The sequence below is a fragment of the Xiphophorus hellerii genome, chromosome 6, assembly GCF_003331165.1.
Source record: "Xiphophorus hellerii strain 12219 chromosome 6, Xiphophorus_hellerii-4.1, whole genome shotgun sequence".
Classification (NCBI taxonomy): Eukaryota; Metazoa; Chordata; class Actinopteri; order Cyprinodontiformes; family Poeciliidae; genus Xiphophorus; species Xiphophorus hellerii.
This window is the reverse complement of record NC_045677.1, coordinates 2,738,914-2,760,489: the sequence shown is the minus strand read 5'-3', so window position 1 is coordinate 2,760,489 and position 21,576 is coordinate 2,738,914. Positions and strand designations below refer to the sequence as shown.

The 21,576-nt window shown below is 38.7% G+C and overlaps 1 protein-coding gene across 5 annotated transcripts; it reads right to left on the bottom strand.

Moving 5' to 3' along the window:
* Window positions 1-229: 229 nt before the first annotated feature.
* kdm4ab (lysine (K)-specific demethylase 4A, genome duplicate b) lies at window positions 230-21,256 on the bottom strand. Of its 5 annotated transcripts, none has more exons than XM_032565812.1 (23): window positions 21,097-21,256; window positions 18,774-18,935; window positions 18,489-18,664; window positions 18,281-18,395; window positions 17,924-18,117; window positions 16,887-16,936; window positions 16,424-16,527; window positions 16,187-16,324; window positions 15,881-16,098; window positions 15,368-15,525; window positions 14,606-15,261; window positions 12,364-12,468; window positions 12,053-12,173; window positions 11,750-11,925; window positions 10,764-10,977; window positions 10,382-10,461; window positions 9,788-9,843; window positions 8,601-8,709; window positions 6,500-6,691; window positions 3,890-4,060; window positions 2,072-2,191; window positions 1,842-1,934; window positions 230-1,726 (listed from the first exon to the last, which is right to left on the bottom strand). In XM_032565812.1, exons 2-23 carry the CDS (start codon window positions 18,912-18,914, stop codon window positions 1,589-1,591), a joined length of 3,525 nt encoding a protein of 1,174 aa, XP_032421703.1. In that variant the 5' UTR covers window positions 18,915-18,935; window positions 21,097-21,256; the 3' UTR covers window positions 230-1,588. The 5 variants fall into 5 exon arrangements, with proteins under 5 accessions (XP_032421703.1, XP_032421704.1, XP_032421705.1 ...); XM_032565813.1 differs by having other exon boundaries at window positions 12,053-12,170; XM_032565814.1 differs by having other exon boundaries at window positions 12,382-12,468.
* Between the last annotated feature and the right edge of the window lie 320 nt (window positions 21,257-21,576).

Genomic DNA, 21,576 nt, shown 5'->3' with positions numbered 1-21,576 from the left:
CTTATTCAGATTAGCCATCAACTCTGAGAACATGCTAAGCAGATCGGAAGCAACAGAGGCAAAAGGGAAGGAACAAAATGTGATTCAAACTAGTTTAATAAACAGGCTAAATTTGAGTGAATGGAAAGTGTAAGGATTTAAAGCTGTAGAATTAAAAAACAAAATGCCTCACACTCTGCTCAGATTGGCTTTTGAGTAGTCAAGGAGAAATAAATGATACAAAGCACTCTTTTTTTTTACCCCAAACTTTACTCAAATAGTTTATGCTTACAAAGTTTTAAAGCAGCCTTATGGACAGAGATCTAAAGACGACAGCAGGACGAAGATAAAACAAGCATCTGGCCACATTATCCTACAGAAAGGCCAGCTACTTTTACTTTCCTTATCACAATTCTAGCTTAAAGGAGGAATAAGGGGCTGAAAGTGGGAGTAAAACCTTCAGAGCACATAACTACCAGGCTTCAAAGTATCTGAAATTTAATACTCTACAGTTAGCTGAAATAAAAACACAAACACAACGGGAAATAAAATCCAATTTTCAGGGTGGTTGTCAAGGATACACAGATGTATCAAAGGTTAAAACTTCCTGAAAGAAACAGTAAGTGCTTTAGCTTTAAGAAAAACTCAAGAACCACAGGAAGCTGTCACCTTCCATTTCCTGCACAGGAAACGACAAAAAAACGCTCTAAAAATTTAAAACCCGTCAGTATAATAAATATAAATACATCTCAAGTTGTCTTTAGATTGGTGAAAAGCATGTGACAAAAATAGCTTTCTTCTCAATCTGGATGCATTTTGCATAAATAAAGTAACACTATTATTTACAATATTTATAATAATCCACGGGACAAAAAAAAAGAAAAACAAAAAGTCAGCTTGGCCCTTTAAAATGTAAGGCTTAGAGAACATGTCTAGACTTCCTTCCATCTTCACAGTAGATGCACCGTAACGAGCTGTGATTTAACTACACACTTACTTAATCAAGTCCTATTCAGTTCATTAAAATGATTCTACGATTCTACAAGTAGAGGGAAATTACAGTCTGAAAAACTTGATTAAAAAAAAAAAACATTTGGGAGCTACAACTCTTTGGGGTCAAAGTTGAAACAGTTCATGACAAAAAGAAGAAAGCGTACATTTTAACTGCATTAGTTAAATAATAAAAAAAATTCCTTTAGAAGCCAATATTGTAAAATAAACAGAAAGTTGGAAATAAATAGCTGCAACCTGATCAGGAAAGCTTGATGAAGCAGTGATAGTAGAGAAAAGCTAAACTTACTGTCCCGTTCAGTCCTAATGCTTACACTTCACTGATTAATGGCTTCTTCCTGAAGAACAGAGAACAGAGGTCTAACAGGATGTTTTAAAGCACGAGTCATTTTAAGTCCCAGCCGTAGTTTAGAAATATGGAGGCTTCTGGAGAAAGGGAAAGAAAGCAAAAGAAAACAAAACGAAAAGAAAAGAACAGAAAAGAAAGAAAGAGAAAAGCAAAGAAAGGAGGGGAACGGCAACTTATGAGCAAGAAAACTAAAGAAATGAAGACTTTCACATTTCCATAGTGATTTATTTTGGTAAAACATGGCAGCAGTCACTCCATAATGGCTCGGTAGACAACAGGCTCTATGTAGTCCTCTCTGTATCGGGAGTTGATGACTCGCTGTCGTTTGGAGTTCTGTTTGACGTTGCTCTGTGTGAATAGCTCAAAGCGCATGTCCGACGCCACCGACTGGAGACAGAACAATGAGGGTGAGGGTGGAGGAGGGAGAGAGGCCGCCGCGGGTCACCACAGGTCACCACTCACACTCATTCATGACAGAACAGAAAGAAGAAACCCAGCCTACCATTCGAGACTTGACTCGTTTGGGCAAATCCTCTTCAGGCGTGTAAATGTCTTCTCTCTTCACCGTGAGTTGTGATCCATCTTCAAACTCCACCTGTAGGGGGGCGCACGCACGCACGCACGCACGCACACACACACACACACACACACACACCCACACCCACACCCACATATTAAAAACTTGACACAGATATGATGTGCAGGACAGTGTGAGGGACCAGCAGCAGTTACCATGTACATGGGGATGGAGTGGGACGCTACAAACTTAGCTCCGTACAGAAGGCCGTCTGTCCATCGCACTTGGACAGGCTGACCTGCGGAGGGTGGGCCGAGCCGGACACAATCCCAGTTCTGGAAACACGCAGAGCAAAGTGTCAACTTTAGCTCTGTGTGTGGACTTTTGCAGAAACTGTTACACACATTTCTATATGTGCAGAAGCAATACAGAGATGATAAACACTCTACACAGAGCCACATGCTTTAAAGCAGCATTTCAATTCCACAGAAGATTACAACGTATAGTAATGTACGTGTTCACAGTTAATATTATTGATTTCATCAGCCTTTCTATAACACCAGATCAGAACGTGAGCGAATTCTGATGGCAGACAGGTAGATGAGTTTTTTAATGTTTCACACAAAGAAACTTAAAAAAAAAACCTGCTCTGTTTTCAGAGCAGGTTCAGAAAACTATCAGACATGATTCAGGTCCACTTAAGGAAAGTGGCTCAAACCGGATATTTTGGGGTGAAAAGATTGGAAGTGGACTGTTCAGACTGCAGTGAAACAGTGAATCTGGGTTGCATTTGGATGAAAAAAAATATATAATTTGGGTCGCATTCACCTGCTGTGTGAACTTTGTCTCACTTCCTCTAATTTAGATTATTAGAGTGCCAGCTAATGAAAACCCAAAATAATACTAAAAATATCAACAACAGTTATGTTCCATGCAGAAATATTCATGTTATGTCCTCCAGTCATGTTGAGACTTGGGAGGCTGAGCTGCAGAAGGCCGTTGCTAAGGAAGCTGGCTGTGTCAAGGCATGTTAAAAGGAAGTGCAGAGCAGATTGCGTAAAGCTGAAGTGTTACTGTGGCCGACTGACCTCACATGACCCCAGAGAGCACACGTGTCAAACTCGGGGCCTGCAGGCCAAATCTGGCCCGCCATAGCCATTTCTGTGGCCCTCCAGGCCTCCGAGGGCCACAAACAGAAGTAAAAGATAACAGTTGTGTGCTTATCATTTTCAGTTGAATGAATTCAGTTTTTATTTTATATAAAGCCAAATTACATCAATATGAAAAGATGCGACATGTGATTTAATCTTAAATGCAAGTCAAATGCAGAGAAAGATGTGGTATTTAACAGTTTAAAAATAGGTCGTTTTGTCTATCTGTTCTGCCACGACCCTTTCAGGACATTCATGATCCTGGTGTGATGCGACATGGAAATGTCATACAGAATCAATGGAGTCTTATCAAGAAGAAGATGAGACGCAAGAACAAAGAATGTAGAAGATATGAAGGTTTCCCGAACACCTCAGCAAAAACACAGGCTGATCAGTAAAACAAATGGAGCCTCAACTAAGAACCGTCTCCTGGTCTGGATTGAAAATCCTACCTTTTTATTGTTATGCAATTATCAGAGATTGTGGGGTTTTCTTCAACTGTGAATAAAATGCATCACTCAGCTGTAGGATTCTCTAGAGGTGTTGTATTAATCAGCCTATTTGTGCTTTGTGTGTGTGTGTGTGTGTGTCTTGTTTTGTTTTTCTCTAAACAAATAAATAAAACATGCATATTGGTGGTTTTTTGTGTCGTTTTTCTTCTTTCTCTTCCATACTGTTCTTAGTTGCAATTTACTTTATTCATATCAATAAGAAGAAAAAAGAACTTCAAATGATCAGATATTTCTGCTCTTTAAGTTGTAACTCTGCATTGCTGAGTGAAAAGAAAATTATTTAAAAAAACATCACAGCCTTTCCTTTTGAATAGAATCATGAGAAAGGATAACTGTCATGGTTTGTTGATTGGACTGTACCAGTACTGACCTCGATGTCCTCTGGTAAGAGGTTGTCGCTGTACGAGCCGTCGTCAAACACCACCTCGTAGAAGGTGGCGGTGGTCAGCTCCACCACCTCACTGTAGTAGTAGCGGCAGTTCTTGTGCTTACAGATCACCTTGTGGCCCACTGACAGATCTCTCAGAGAGGCCTTGTTGCGCTACGGAACAGAAACTGAGTGTTACATCAACTAGAGTGGCAGTGAATCAAACAACGAGCCAGAGGTATGAAGGCGACGCTCCACTAATGGATTAGGACTTGGAGAGAAATGCTCCACGTTTTTCTGCTTCTAGACAGATCCAGATTGGGTAACGAACAGGTTCTAGAACCTGCCCAGAAGTAGCTTCATGGAGCACCACTGCAGCACTGTGAGGACGGGTTTGTTGGCTGACTTGACACGACACCAAGGCAAGATGGCTCCTGTCTGTGTGACAGCGATCTGAAGAAGCTTCTGACTGAAGAAACGGTTGCTCTACAACAGTCTCATGAAGAGGATGCTCAGGATTGTTTGCTGTTTTTCATTTTATGAGGATTTTTTTTTTGTATGATAATCTCCACAGTCCAGCCTTCTTTACTATTCTTATTTAGCAAGTTTATTAAAAGGGGAAAATTTAAATAAAATGTAAAATTCAAGTGAATATAACACAGCAGTGCTGTTGGTGGAGAGGAGCTGCCTTTTATGGTCCCATGTCTGCCTGTTGTACAGCTTACTGCAGCATTTATGATTGGTTGAATGCTATACAGGCTGCTGGATTTGGACTTTAGTCTCAATTTCTTTGTACCAGTGAGATTTAACACTCTGCTTTTCTACAGTCTAAGTACGTAAGTTCAGTGTAGAGCGAGTTGTTGTTAAAAAACACCGATTTAAGGCTTTGGCTCAGTCCACCTTTCTCTATGCTATAGATGAAACACAAACATTTATGCTCCAAACTGGAATATTTAAGAGTTTGGCTTAATTTTGGTTTAGTTGTGTAATTCAGTTTCAATATATAAATGTTTTGCATGCGTTCATATTTAAAATAAATCAAATCACTGCATGTGTTTTTTGTTAAACCGATAGGACTGTACTGAATGTTTTACACATTCAGTACAGTCACATGAAATGATACAGAACTAAAATCCAGCTTAGACAGGAAATACTGGGAGGGAGATCAATCTAAAAGGAGTTCAGATTTATTCTTTAAATCAGAAACAGCACATATTGGTGAAAAAATATATAATATTTGTAAATAAACCAGACCAGCTGAGCTTATCTCTCAGAGGTTAAAAAACCTTTTGCAGAGCTGCAGAGTTCTTTGTCCATCTTGATCTTAGCTCAAAGCTCCCTGGAAGATCCAACCAAAGGTTCCTCTTTTGAACTACCTTTTATAGGGTTTATCCAGCCTTTTGGTGTGTTTGCATTGGCTAGCACTGATGCTGTGCTTGTTTCATTGGCTGTCTGCTTGGACAGATGATTTCATATCCAATCACTGTCTTAGACACATTATGTCCTGATGTCTGTGCTAATGTCTGAGGGTTGCTCAACGGCCCTCCTATGTCCATTGCCTACACAACCTTTTCTCTGAAAAGTTTCATCTGCTTCCAAATAAGGCATTGACCATCACTGTTCTCCTGTTAGTTCCCTTTTTTCCCCTAACCTTCCACCTACCATCTACCTCCAACATATCAGTGATCTTTAATTGCAGTTACAAATTTTACACCATCTCAAGTTCAATGTCAAAATCACATTTATAACTTCTATAGCTTCTCTGATTTAGCATTCATTTATAATTTTATGATAACCATAACTTATTAGTTACTCTTATTATAATCTTAATATGAGTTATTACAGATGTTTTCTGAAAAGAAACCAAGAATAATCCATGATTCTAATTATTTGACACCAAAGTTAGTTACTTGTAAGTGTACCCACAAGTGTAAGTGCAAGTATTCTTACAATAAACCAATATTAATATACGGTAAGTATTTTACTTTTAATCTTATCCAATTACTCAAAATGTTTAGATTTCATTCTTTAAAACTTTCATGCTTTGAAATAAGGAATAGTCTCAACTATTTTTATAAATCTGCAGGCTGGAAACTTACTTCCTCTTTTTCCAGGAAACCTGCTCTTCCCGTTTCATGAATCTCTCTTCCTGACTATGATTTCTTATAATTAGATAGAAAAAAAGAAGTAGAACTAAAGCAAAGTTTGCAAGAGACAAAAACAACACAACCAAATTTATTTTATTGATGTTTAAGTCTACTGTTGGGCCTAGATGTCACTTGTGTGATTAATTTTAAAAATAACTTGATTTATTGTTACTGTTAAACTAAAATCTCCAGCATGGGGAAGTGGGATGATCTTGGGTTTTCTTGACAATGCACACAAACATAACGCTGTGTTTTTGCCATTGATAGGAATTTAAATATTATTTAATTCTGTACTACTGCCATCTTGTTTTTTGTTGTGTTTTTCAGTATGGTGTATTTTTTTTCTTTTCTCTGACTTGTGTAGGAAAAAGTTAAAAAACACCAAAAATAAACTAACTTATGTAATATAATAGTCACCTAACGTGGACCTCTAACCGTCAGCCCAGCTGTGGCACTGCTAGGTTACCTCAGGTATGACGGGCGCTTTGTGCCGGTGGCAGGTGATGAAGACGACGAATGGCCAGTCATCTGGGTGCATGAGGATGCCAGCTGCCTGAGCACAGGAGGGATGAAACGCTGTGGAGCAGCGGCCATGGGAGCACTGGACACAGCAGCCCTTCACCTCCCTCTTCATCCGCTTCCTGCAGCACGCACACTTCTGCTCACACAGCCCAGGAGGAGCACAGAGACCAGTCAGAAAAAGGGAAAAACAGAATGACTTTGCAAGGGGAAAAGGACAAGGGGAGAATGTCCACTATCAAGGGCAGCAGAGAGACTGGGACACATGCCGGAGCCAAGATATTAGAAAGGGAAATTATACCAATTTCCCTTTGATACTTTAGTGCCATCATGACATCATGGGGCTTTTCTCATTTCATTTCATTCATTCATGTGACCTACATCAATGAACAGAAGGTCAGCTATTGTGTTTAACAACTTGTGGCATAACCAACACTCTCACAACATGACATAATGCAGACAGAACGTCACCAAGCCTGAAAGGGGAAGCTCTGCACAAAGTGAAAACTGAAACATCATCTTAAGTACCAAACTTTCACTTATATGGGTTTTATCAGAAATGGTTCCAACCACAAATATTGTAACACTGACAATGAAACTAGCTTCTGAGCTGGAAGTGAAATAAGGGCCGGCCGAACTATTTATTTGAAATCTACGTCAAAAATGATTATAAATCAATTTTATTTTCTGTTTTTGAAGACTTAATTTTTGGAAAATCAAGTTGGTTTTTTTTCACCAATGCTTTCACAGTTCAGAGTGATGTCAGTCCACCCAATTAATGTAATATTAATTCTTCAAGTAGTTCAATGTCTTATATATATGCTTTTATTTTGAAGTGCTTCCTTTTATTCTGAAGGAGGTTTGTTCCGTTTATTTTCTTCTTCTTGATGTTCGTCAGCTGATCTGTTTTCTGTTTATTGTTGAGACCGGTGCTGCAGTCATTGATGATGTGAGTAGTGGTATTAGTCATGTGACATGAATAGTTAGATGCTAATTATCACTACTGACAGAGTTGTTTAGATGCTGGTATATTTCTATAGTTTGTTAATGTCTGTTTTATTCTTAATGTGGTAGATTTTTATTATAACTATCTAGCATTTAACCGTTAGTTTTTGAGCTTTGACCAGTTAGAGCTAGATTGATTCCAAGTTTTGCATCATTTAAATTTAAACAGCCCTTATCACAGAGGGAATTAATGCTGTTTTTTACTTGCTTGTGAATTGTTATATTTAGATTTTCTTGCAATAGTAATTTTGAACCTTTATTCATCATTACTGTATTTTCAGAAACTGCTTCAATTTATTTGCATCATTGACATAATTCTTCAGTAAACCTATTTAAACACTTGATGACCAGCGTGCTTTCTGACCGAAGCCCTGAAGTGGCCAGTTAACAAAATCCAGGAACAGAGGTCAAAATCCTTAACAAACTGACCAGTGTATTTTACTTATTTTGATTTTACCAGCTTTGTCAACTCACAGAAGGAATGACTGAAATAACAGCCAGTTTATAAGTTATTTTTAAGGTATTTTCTGTCATTTGTTATTTTTTAAGGAAAAAAAATTATTTATATTGGAAATTAAATTTCCAATTATTTTTATGAATTGGAAATTTTATTTTTAAATCACATCACCAGCTTTAATTAGAGGGTAAAAAAGTTGTGAAAGTGCAATTTTTAAGTATTAAATGAGGAACTTAGAAATCTAAATCTTAATAGCTGAATTAAAAACTTAAGACACAAGTTGTCATCTCAATATAAATAGATGTAAAAGTCCTTTATTTCTTATTCTAATATCTAATTGATAAAAATCAAAATATCTGATTAAGTCTGGAAACTATTTTTCCCCATGTTAATTTCTGCTTAATTTTCAGATTTTCCAAATTAATTGAATCAAATTCCACATTTTCAGGATTGTGCAGGAGCCCTGAGAGTAGTGACAGAAGGATGTGAGAGAGAACAGGATGTAAATTCGGATCAGCAGGAATTCCCTTCATCCGTTTGAAAACAAGAGCAAACACAAAGGAAGAAAGCGCCTCTGGGCTCTTACCAGTCTGAAGCGAGGCAGCGGGATGGTAGAGAGGTCGATGGGGCTGCGGTTGGTGATGTTGACAAAACGCGCTTCCAGGATGGTGATGGCACACAGAACATGGACCCATCTGAGGGAAAGGTAAACAGAAACCATAAAGTCTGGATTAATCAAACAAATAACTTCCTTCAAGGTAAAAGCAGCTAAACATGATGAGGACACTAAAGATAGAAAATGACGAAAAAAATATCGAAAAAAAATTCTAGTTTGACTCTGGAAAAAATTACGAAACTAGTATTAGAATGTGGCTCAATGTGCCCTTTCACCTACTGATTTCCTACCCTTGCTTTAGCACACCTTCAGGTAAAATAGAGATGCACTGATCAGGTGCAGGTCCTTTTCAATGCAAATTTCAGATTTTTGTTCCAGATCTGACTTGTTACTTTAAATACTACAACACATAAATCAGAAAAAAATATGTGCAGTACATTTTATGACTGTTTTGAATTTAATCCCCAAAAAATTCTAATTAGTACATCAATAACCATGATCCCAATCTTTATCAGATTTTCTTTTAATACTCAAACCTGTATTAACTGCTGGTAGATGGGTTTTGATGCAATTAATGGATCTGCACAACTGCAGTATTCCAATATTTACACTTATTTACATGCAGGCTGAATGGTAAATCAGCAGGACTTTAGAGTAGGGCTGGGTAATGTGGCTTAAATATTAAAGCTCGGATTTCTTCATAGAAACACACTGTGTGTGTTGGTGGAAAAATTAAATCTTCATAAACAGAAAATTCTATTAAATTGATCAAATCATTTTATTGCCCAAGCATACTTTAGAGTAAAAGAAAAATCAATGATTTTTTTATCCACAACAGTCAGACACACTGTTGCTTTGTTTTTAATTTCCTGTAACATTTTCTGTTGCTTTCAGTCACTTACCCCACGCTGAATAATTAATCGGTGACGGTTCTATAAAAACTTCTCAACACATGCGGTGTAAGCTCTATGTTTTTGTTGTGTGGCTCTAATCAGCATCAGGTTGAACAAACTGTCACTAACCAGGTGTTACATTTTGAGTCAGACACCAAAACCACCAGAGTTCATTTCTGAACCTCCAGAAAAACTCAACCATCTCTGGTGTTTTTTAAGAATGAAAAAATATTAAGTCATATTTTCCCTGCCTCTACTACTTACTTGTCATTGTTGGCTCTCTGCAGGGCTCCACCTCTCAGTGAACACAGGCAGCAGTCCTGAAGGAGGGAACAATAAATTAGTCATAACTGAACCTCGAGGAATGCCCGACTGGGTTAGATAATCAATCATGACTCATTTTAATCTAGAGCAATGAAAGTAACAAGGAAACTGAGATCAGAGGCATTTTCAAAGGTTCTGACCAGCAATAACAATTTTAGATCCTACATAAAAACAATTACTATGTAAAAAAATTACTTGGGTGGAGGTGGGAGACGGAAGTTACCAAAAACTAATCCAAGTTAAGAAATATAAAATAATTTAGCTAACTGAACAACAATATAAAGCAAAAAAAGATAGTCACAAGTAAAACTACTGTAAATAAATGGCATCTCAGATGTCTTTACCACCTCAGCACTGCCCCCTCATGGAAGACAACGTTCAACCATATGAAGCATACAGGACTGCTGAGAGTCAGGAAGCCACTTTGAAGACTAAAGCGCGGAGAACTGTCCCCCATGACAATATCTGAAGGAGCAAAAAATGCTCCAACCAGCTAACTGCTAGTGGAAACATGAGGGAAGCCAAGAAACAAACCTCAGTGATGGCATTCGCCTCACAGCGAGCACATAGCCAGTTGTCTAACTCTGCCTCTTCTCCAGAAACGCCGTAGCAACCTAAGCATGAGCAGAAAAAAACAAGTCATACATTCCTGAGGTGTACTGAAGCAAGATATCAAGTATTTTTCATTCTTCATTAAAAACACATTGATGTAAAAAGATATGTAAAAAGCAACACTTTACTCAATAATAAAACTTAAATCTGAAAAACAGTTTTAAAAATCTGACAATGCTTTAGGCAGCAAAGGCTTATTGTGTCTCAGCTATTTTAAGTTTACTGTAAATTTACAGTAATATCTGAGTGCCTGTGCAGACACTGGATTGTTTTCCAGTCCATCTATCCAGAGGGGTGGGCTTACTTGTATGCACTCGAACGCAGCACTGAGCACAGCTGATGAGGCGGCTTGTTCCATCCTCAGCGACGTGAGGATTGGACAGCTGACCCTGTACGCCATCGTTTGTTCTGGCCGAATGCGTGTTGAAGCACATTTCAGGGATGAGCGGCCTGGACCACTGACGACCTCCTGGGCGATTCACCAGCATCAAGCTGGAGCTCTCATTGCCAGACTCAGACTTTAAGGGGAGCAGGACACAAATAGTTTATTTCACCCCAAACCTTTGGCATTTCAATCTCAGTGAACTGATGTGCAGCTACTTAAACCTTGCAACGTTACATTAACTGACCTACCAGACTTCATTTGTCAGTATCTGACTGTTTTCTGGACAATCACTGATCTTTAAACAGCTTGATGTGGGTGATATTAATATTTTTGTTGGTATCGCCAGCTGTAAAAGTCCCCATAAATGCTAACATTTTATGTTAGCATTTATGGGGCCATAAGCAGCCGCTTAGTTCATTTATGGCTTACATTGGCTCGTAGCATGGGCAGCATTACATCGTGTCTTAAGATCCACTGGCTGATTAGTTAACTGGTATTTAATAAAAGTGCAAAAAAATTATATTTATTTTAATTGTATTTTTTGTTTGTGGTTATCAAGACTCTATACCTGTGTGTTTTAAGTACTGTCAACAATGTCATCCAGTAACACAATAACCCTGTAACATTTTTACATTTCCTGTCAGAGTAACATTTAATACAAAAACACAGTTGACCGCCTGGAACCCCGACCACCAGGGTTAGCAGGTTTTCTGGAGTAAACCCCGGAAATGCAATTAGGATTTCTAAATATAATGAAAAATAAATCATAAAGCATGAAATCACTCAGAGCACAAAGCACAGGATCTATGATTAAAGATCTAATTGATTAAAGTATGGATAACATCGCTGGGAACATGCCTGAAAAGACACATATATAGTAGTTGCAGCAGTCCTGTAGCTGGTACCTGGTGGTAAGTGTAGAAGAGCAGACAGATGGAGCAGTAAGGAGGCTGTTGGCCCATCATTTTGTTGTAGTCCCACTCTGCCTGGGGGTTGTAAGGCTGACTCTGCCACAGTTGGGTCAGAGGCTTTGCCCACTCCTCCTTCTCTTCTTGTTCGACCTCTATGCTGACATCCTGATCTGGAGACAAGAGGGAGAAATGTTTTAATAATGAATAGCAATGATTTTTAAACCAAACTGTGATAAAAAAATTAAAAAAAACAGAGTCAAAGTGCCACCTTACAGTGAGAAATACACAGTTTCATACCTTCATCACCGCACATCTCTCTGATCAGAAGAGGGTGATGGCGAGGCAGTCGACAAAGCTCTTCTTCCTGCTCCTGTTTCTTTGACTCAAGCTTGCAGTAAGACTGCTCTTCTAATACCTGCTGGAGAAAAAGGGGAACAGCATATCTTTAAAATAAGCATCACATCACCGCTGTGGGCACCTTAAAATCTGGAGATTTTAATCTTCTTGAAACATTGGGGCCCACTGAGGCCTCTGTACTCATGTGCGTCAAATCCGAATCAAATTCAGCCTAACCATGTCATCAAACTCTGCTCCCTTGAACTACTTACATAAGTGTGAGGAATCACCTGGACCTCATCCTGCTTGTGTTGCTCTGCAGGAATGGTGTCTTTCAGGACGATAATGCCACTGTCCAGTAGTGGACACTCGTAACTCTGTAGTTTAAACAGTGGATCCAGAAGATCAATAAAGGCAGAGAGCAAATTCGGGGTAAAACGGTTGATAAAAGCGGTTTCTGCCATGAGAACGACTTAGTTAAGACTTTTTTTTGCTAGTATAGTTAGTTAGAGGAAGAGTGTCATAATAAAGTCATGCAGTGAAAATACACCAGTACAGACACACCAAAGTACATCGTGTCTTAAGATCCACTGGCTGATTAGTTAACTGGTATTTAATAAAAGTGCAAAAAAATTATATTTATTTTAATTGTATTTTTTGTTTGTGGTTATCAAGACTCTATACCTGTGTGTTTTAAGTACTGTCAACAATGTCATCCAGTAACACAATAACCCTGTAACATTTTTACATTTCCTGTCAGAGTAACATTTAATACAAAAACACAGTTGACCGCCTGGAACCCCGACCACCAGGCGGTGGTCGTTTCAGTTATTGCTGAACTGAAACGATGTTTCAGTTCAGCAATAGATTAAAATCACAATTTGATACCCAATGATTACGTTTACTATCATTCGAAATAAATGTCACTAAAGTAGCTTTTGAACTGTTCTTTTCTCAGGGCGGAATGATGACAACAACCTCAGCAAATCTTAAAAACAACAACTAGGTGCACAAATTTGAATTTCCTACAGATTTTTTCCTAATCTAATATATCCAAGACCAACTATTTACATAAACCCATGTTAATCTTCAGCAGGTTGCTAAGAAAAAAAAGTGCTTTTGTAGCCATCTGAATATAAAGACTTTATCCTGTATTGTTGGTTTCCTGGTCCAGACCTGGTTTTAATGGGACATTGCACAAGATGGAGGGAATAACAAAAGAGAATGTCTTTCACTTTCTTCAAATGTGCTTGACACAGTTCAACAGGACAATTATCCCAAACTACTGACTGGGCTCAAAGCTGTGTTTCTGCCAAGAAACCAAGCAATGGCTTTGCTACATGTGACTTCTTTGGAATTTGATATGGGACATTTGTGAGGATGCATCCATATAATATTGCAAGCATAAACATGTTTGAACCTCTGTAGGCTAGAGAAAATCTAGACAAATCTAAAAAAAAAAAAGGACCGTACCAAGGTCTTTTTTGGACCAAGTTTTTATCTTATAAATAAAATTAAATGTTATAATATAATCTTATAAAAAAAAGAATCAAAAAATCTAATTTAACATTAAAGGCCAGAAATCAATGTTAACCTTGTGTGTATATAAACTTTTGACCAGGACAGTAGGTATTAATCACTGTCAGTTTAATGCCAAGAGAAAAGGTAGAATTGGTATTGTTACTGCATCACATTAAGCAAGTTAGGCGAGTTGTGCAGAGAGTAAAGTTAGTAAAGTAAAGTTAGCAAGAGCACAGAGAACAAAAAGGGTCTGAACACTAGCCATGTAACAAGGCCCTAGTCACAATCTTAAAGGGGCAGTATTATGATTCTCCAGCAACACTGAATCATGTTATAGCACAAACGAGTAACTATTTTAACTTCAGTTTTTAAAATTCTACAGATGTCAAACGTGACTTAAAAGAAATTTGACATTGTATATAAATGCCTTAAAATTGGGCCTCTGTCTCTTTCAAAACTCCTGCTCTTTCTGAAACTCCGCTTTCAGGAAGTCATCACATGACTCCAGTACTAACCCTTTAACAACGTTTTTATCAGCGTTGACAAGTAACAAGTATCTTTGAATCGTCTGAGCTCCTATAATGAGCTCAGACGATTCAAAGATCCACCAGGTGTTTGCTAGTCTTAAGGAGCTGAGAAAGGAGTCTTGGGGGGAGGGCTGCTCTGTGACTTGAAAACTTGAAGCCAGAGCTAGATCCACCCAGGCATTTTCTACAGCTGAATGGTTGCCATGGAGATTAAAGGATTTCTCAAAAATGCATGAAAGAGTCAAGGCAACACTCGAGGTATGTTTTTGATGAGGGAATAACATAAAAACATGACGTAAAGCTCAAATGATGATACTGCCCCTTTAGCATCTGATAACTTTGCTCTGCTTATCCTGACATGTTAGAGGTGAACATATATTTAGATATTTCGAAGGACTTTTAGAAAGCAGTATAGTTCCCCCTCACATTTGGCAATAAGTATTGTTTTAAGTCAAGAGACACAGACCTTTCGTTTTTTGGCTCTGGAAGCCTCCATCTTGACTTTGCTGAGGTCATGGAGCTGTGTCTGGCTCTGTGGGGGGGGCGACCTGGCCTCAGTTTTGGCATTCTCCATTCTAGCTGGGTCTTGAATGAACTGTATTTTTTCAGGCTTGTCATTGTTTTGGTTCTGGTGTGCTTGTGATTCATTAAGTTTCTCTTGTATCTGAAGAACTGAGGTTCCAGGCTGAAGCTGTGCTAGTTCTTGGCCCAGCGCTATGGGTAAAGCCTGGACCTGTGTCAGCGTGCAAGCTTTGCTCTGAAGGCGACGTGGCTGCTGCTCCTTAGCGTAGCTGTGGATTTGGAGCTGCTTGTGATGATCCTGCTGCTTTTCTGACGTGTAGCTTTGCACCAGGAGAGTGTCTTTTGAACTCAGAGTCCTGTGGAAGAGCAGACTGGCCACACCCATTTTACGCACGTGTTGAGGGGGGGCTTCTGTCCACATCGGCGCTGCTGAAACCGACAGATGCCCATTTCTGGGCCTCGTCTGAGAAGAGATTGCAGGTGCTCGAGTCTTGGTGTAATGAGGAGGACGGCCTCCGTCACCGTTGCTCTGCAACATGCTCCTGTGAAATGGGTCCATCAGCGTAAGCTTTGTTGGGGTGACAACCAACTTTGGCGGCCCTGGAAATAAAATGAGAAAAGGCCATACATTTTCTTTCCCCACAGAGTAACTAAGACAGAGTAACTAAGCTGACCAAACAGGAAGCCCTTGCGATGAATTTATCACCTTTATTTCTTCTGCCATCATGTGCCACTGCTCGGTGAGGGATGAGGCTCAGCCTGGGCCTCTTTCCATACTCCTCGTCATCGTCCTCATCTTTGGGGACAACCTCGTCAGGCACCTCCAAACAAACACGGTGTCTTTTGGCCTCTATTCGTTGCGTGCTGAAGAATCACCAGAAACAGACAGGACAAAGGTTACCCACATATGTTCAAATTTCCATTGTTTGCTGAATAATTTTAAGGCTATTTTAGTTTGCTTGTAAAGTTTTGCATGTTTAAGTGGGCCAATTTAAACAATTCTTTCTTAAAAATTTCATGAAACATTATTATAAAAGTGCCCTCTAGTGAACTGCTAGGTTTGACTGCTGGCATTAGTGGTGAAGCTAAAGTGGATGCTGGTGCCTAGCTTGAATCAGATGTCTTAACAGATCAATACTGTTTCTATTGTTGCCTCTTGCATTTATTTAGAACATTTCCCCCCCCCGCCACCTCATTATTTTAGCAGTCTCTACAATACCTTTTCCTTTCTCCATCCTCATAGCCACTCTCGTTGAAGCTGCTGTCACTGCTGCTGCTGAAAGAGTCGCCCAGAAATTCCCTAGCCTCTGGGGTGGGCTTTGAGTGGTCGATGGGCACCGTATCTCGCCCTGCCAGCCACTGTTCATAGCGGTCTGGCTGGTACTTCCTGACAAAAACATCCATTGAAATCTTCACCATGTCTTTACGGCATGAGCACTGAGGGAGAAAGAGAAAGCAAGACAGGAGTTAAAACAACTAAATTAAATCAACTATTAAAAGCATACATGCTTTATCTGGTCCTCACCAAAACTGCTTGCTTGCCATACTCAATCCATCTCTCCGTAGCAAAGTTGGTGGATTCGGCACAATTGAAACCGTGGTTGAAACCAGCGTGATAGGCATAGGGGAAAGTAATCATAAACTCACCAGCTTCCTGAGTGATCTACAAAAACAGGAATACACTAATTAGCAACTACACATTAAGCCTTTAGCTTGTTTCACAGGTACAAATCACTATTGAAAATGTTAAACAAACACTTACCTTTTCAAATGGAATGCCGTATTTCTTCAGTATTGAAGGAGAGATAAGAGTCATTTTATGCCTTAAAAAGGCTTCACAATTTTGAGAACTACCAGGAAAAAATCCTAAAGGAGAAGAATAAATAGATTAAAGAACAATCTCTAAAATGGCCTGGTTAATCAGATGATATTCTTTTCAACAGATCTTTTAGTACGAAGGTGGACTGTAAGCTGCTTTAGGACTTGCTGATGACTTGTGATGAAGATCCAATAAGGTGTTGTTGGTGTTTCTTTGCCTTCAGCGTTTTAATCAGAACTGAATCTCGGTATAATCTGACTCTGAACAGTATTGTTTAGTGTCAAATCAGTGAGAATTGACTCTGAACAGTGAGAAAAATCCCCAAAACTGAACTTCATTCTCCCATAACTTATGTGATCAACAGACAAACCATTCATCTCTACAGAACTCTGCTCTGTGCTCTTACCTTTAGCCAGACGCTCCAGTCTCTTCCCATGCTCTGGGGAAACACAGTACCTACAAACAACCAAAAGAGAAAGAAGTTTAGATTCTACAAGCATTTAGTTGTATCAACTGTTGTTAAGCCTCTCGGAAGAAAATAAATTCTTGAAGTTAAATGCACAAAGGCAATGACTCTTGTGTAAGAAATTAAGTCCATAAACATTTGTGATAATGTTAATTTTATTTATTTACTTTTTTGCTGAAATATGGACTGACTGATAGACCAGCCTAACAGTTCATGTCTGCACATTTGAAATTAACAATAGTCTCCTCACTGTTACCAACTCAGCAACTTTCTTGCTATATTTAGCAACATATCAGACAAAGTTTTCTGGCCAATCACTGACCTGCCAACTCCAATTTTGGCCTATACAAATTTTAAATTCTGAAAAGTCGCTAAATATAGCCACAAATATAGCACCTGGTGGGCATGTCTCAGTTGGTCCTCTCTCACTGCAGTGCAAAAGGGGACAGTGGCTGATTTTTAGACCTTCACAGAAGCAGACAAGATCGGTTTGACATGCAAGTATCGGCCTATATTAAAAAATTAAGGAAATGGGGACCAATTTATTGATGCACCCCTAATTCTATTATGAGAAAATTAGGTTTTATAGTTTCAATAAAAACATCTACCAGCAGATAGTTGTTCAAAGTTTCTTCACTGCAAGTTATACAGTCATCAGTAAATAATGTACAATAATATTAAATTATGCAAGACTTTTCATGACTATCTCTAATTCATGAGAGTTGACTTCAAGGAATAAGCAATATGCAGTAACTTAACAAGAGTACAAAAGGTTTAAGTGGAAGTAGGAAGGGACAAAATGGTCAAAACGGGGCTCCAAATTGGCTGGAGTCTTCTGTATCTTATGTATCTCTGTGTTAAACCTAAGCTGCCGTTTTTTTAATCACCCTACCATGCTTGTGTAATAACGCCCAATAAATTTTAAAACACCTTCACATTTCCTGCAACTTTCGAAGGAAATCTGGGGAAGGCCTTACCACGACTTGGGCTCTCCAAAGTGCAAGTAGTTGATGCTGTAAAGGTCCATGTCCTCAGTGTGCCATGCAAAGGTGGTCTTCCACATTCCAAAATACAAGTAGGGGGTGTTAACACCCTCAATAGTTATTCCACTGTCACGCTCCACAGTGTCCAAAATGGTTCCCAAGTGGCAAATATTCCATTCCTCAATATCCTGCCAGAATACAGTCCCAGATTAGGTTACAGCAGTCACAATGGGCAAATATGAATAATGATGTTCCAACATCACTTTCACCAATCACATAAACACTACATCACAACCAGAAATGTGTACAGATGATCACCACATCAACAACATCTAATGAGTATCGACTCACAGGGTCATACAGGCTTCCGTTAACATCTGCTCCATACAGAGGAGGGTTAAATGTTAAATTCTTCCAGTATTTCCTTTCCAGCTCCTCAAAATCATCATAATGTGGGCTGCAGAACCTGAAAAACGCATTCAGGGCAGTTAAGACCAAACTTTTTTTCTTTTTCTTTTTTAGCTTTAAACAATCAGCATTACAAGCACATGAATCCTACTTGTCACTGTTGGCAATCTTGCGAAACTCTTTAACAGTCATGGCTCTCTTCTGAATGTTGTACTGAGTGAAAAGGCCTGACTGTCCAGTCACCACCTGCTGAATGGGTGCAGGAATCACCAAATCGTCTATGTCCTCATAAGAACCTCGAGGCCTCCACTCCTTTGGTGGAACAATCTGAAAGAAGGGTCAGGAGACGGCGTTATCTCAGCTAGCAACATAGAACAGATCCGTGGCAGAATCAGAATCTTATTTTTCCTACATCCCAACATCAGACATTAGTTACCTTTGCTAATCCTGCTCTGTGTGCTCCCTTGGACTCTATATATGCAATATAGCGGCTGAAATTCTTGAATTCTTCAGCAGTGGGATAAAACGTCATGATAACTTTGGAACCATGATTTTGAGAGAGTGCCTCTGATGCCATCTTTTATCTCTGGTGAGGCTCCTGCACATTGAAAAGAGAGAGTTTTTTCTTTTCTTTTAGCACAAGTAGCAATTTAACGTGTCTTGTAAAAGTTATTACACCTCATATAATTTTGTAAATATTCTATTCTATCTTTTCATGGGACAACATTGAAGATCTGACACTTTGATACAATGTAAACACTGCAAAGAAAATCTTACAATGCATTTCTGTTTAGTTTCTAGTGTAAATACGTAAATACACCTGAAATGGGAAAGAAATATCTTACAAGTATGACTGGACAAAATGGCTGGAAAGCTTATCACGATACAAGGTTTTCATAACAGTCAATATTAATAATTATTGATTTGTTTTTTTAATTTCAAAATATCCAATATACTGCCAAACTGGTAGCGTTCCTGTTCTATCAGCAGTTTTCTTCACACTGTTATTTTTTATTTGCCTCTTAACTGCATGTTGTGCAGTTATGAGGCACAGTGGCAAAACCTGAAACTGCTGCTGCGCAAGTTACTCAGCAGGTTGTCGCTAGGCAACCAAAGAGCGATTGAATTAGTTGATGATGCCAACCCAGCTTTGCTGGCACTGAGAGATTGAGCGGCTAAAGCCTTTCCTCTGCCTTCATCTCCCAGAATGCTGTGCGGTTCAGTTAATATTCTGTTGAACATTTTATAAGACGTATAAAATATCATCAGTTAATGACTGTAATCAGAAGATTTTTAGCTCCACTGGCCAGTCAAAAACTCATAAATCTGATCTTTCTCTGATCATGATCCCAGTAACAACTACACTCTTTATTGTGCCTTAAACATAGACATTTTCAAGAACAAAGATGTAAGAAGTTCTTTAAAATTAAACTAAAATACTTATAACAATTTTGAGGCTTGTATGTGGTTAACTCAGGATGCTGAGCAAGAGAGCAAAACTTAAAGCAAGTACCATAAAGCCTGAACAGAGGCTTCAAACAGATGAAATGATCAAATGATCAAACAGAGTTGCCCTATTTGATCATTTGACCTTTCAGCCTCTGTCTATTATAAAAGCACGATTGATTTGAAATATTGATATGGTTAACAGAAGGGAGATGACCATGACAAGGCACCAAGCTAGTACAGGAATCTGATTTACTATTTAATAATATTGTTTGTCTGAGAAAACAAAGGACTAGAAATCGTATATAAAAAACCTGAGTGATATATAATTCTGTTGTCATGAAAAGACAAGCAAGAAATTCTCTTTTTATTTAAGAAAAAAAGACTATTTAAAATTGTCAGACAATTGTGATGTATTTGAAAACAACTGACAAGTTTCTAGTAACATTTTAAAAAAATATTTTTTTATGTACAAAAATTATCAGACTTTTAATATTTACATTTTCAAACAACCCCAACTCTAACTCATTAATAGCATTTTAAAAAAATATACATATTCTGAACAGGCGTTCAAATGTCGATAGACCCATCTCTCCTTAATCAATTATTCTCTGACATGAACTATTCTTTAGGATCTAACATGTAGCCGGTTGACATACCAGCATTTCATGTTCCACGTTACTTTGAAGCTAGTATGAATTCAGCCTGTATGCTGCCGCGCACAGAAATAATCGCTCCTGATTGGTTAAAAACTGGTCTCTTTAAATCTCCCCGAAATGTGGCTAGCTACCGTGCTAATGAAACAAGCTATATCAGTCAACGACTGTGTGGCAAAGCAGAATATAAAGTTAGAAATGATAGCAAGTCTTATTCAGCGGATACTGGAAATATGGCAATGTCAACCAAAACGTTAACTTTGCAAACAACAATAAACAGGCTGGGAAAGGCAGGGTGTATTAAGAACTCTAACCCCATTAAACCCGAAATGGGATGTGGCTACGCTAAGTATCAGATGTTACATCCCATAGAAACATTTGCATGCATCTTGGGCAGACTTAGCTTTACCATTCTCTTGGTAGTTTAAAAATGAACTTATATTAACCTTCCGTTTGAACGAATGTCTGAGCCGAAATATTGCAACTGGCATGCAAATTCTGTATCTATACCAGGGCATGGCCTGCACCCCGACCAATAGCAACACCATTAGCTTCACAGCAGCTCCTATGGCTAACAGACTATATCCACCGGATTAGCATTTTGAGTTCAGTAGTTCACGTTCTGCATCCAAGCGACGTCGACGTGTAGATACATACCTCCTGCTCTAGATGTGACCGAACTCTGTCCTTTATGGAGCAAATAAATTATAGTTAACCAAAAGTACGAATAGCATACCACAGAGAAGATAGCCTGCTAACTAACTAACAGAACATCACAGTCCTCCATTACCACCTCTACGCATGAACACGCATCTCGTAAGTTGTTTACCACAAGACGCACGGGACACGCTCAGCCAATCAGATGGCGAGTTTCATGGCTTAGCTTTACAGCAGCTTTATGTAGAAGTTTACTCACGAATTAAGTTATAAGCTAATTTGATGCACTTTAAACAAAAACAGGAGCATTTTTTGTTGGTTAAAGGATCTATGACACCAACATAGTCATAACAGAAGCCAAATTATATACTTTTAAAAAGTGTATTAGTCATTATTTAGGAAAAGAACGAGCCCACTAGCAAGTTTTACTTTAAACTCCTGAACTAGAATTTTTATTTTTGATAGCATAAGTACTAATTA

What these genes read in the sequence shown, in the direction of transcription:
- kdm4ab (XM_032565812.1), bottom strand. Translation starts at nt 18,914, where the DNA reads ATGGCATCAGAGGCACTCTCTCAAAATCATGGTTCCAAAGTTATCATG. An exon ending in GAGGATGGAGAAAGGAAAAG is followed by an intron (nt 15,526 to 15,880) that starts GTATTGTAGAGA and finishes GTGATTCTTCAG; the next exon opens with CACGCAACGAATAGAGGCCA. An exon ending in TGATGGCAGAAGAAATAAAG is followed by an intron (nt 15,262 to 15,367) that starts GTGATAAATTCA and finishes TTTTATTTCCAG; the next exon opens with GGCCGCCAAAGTTGGTTGTC.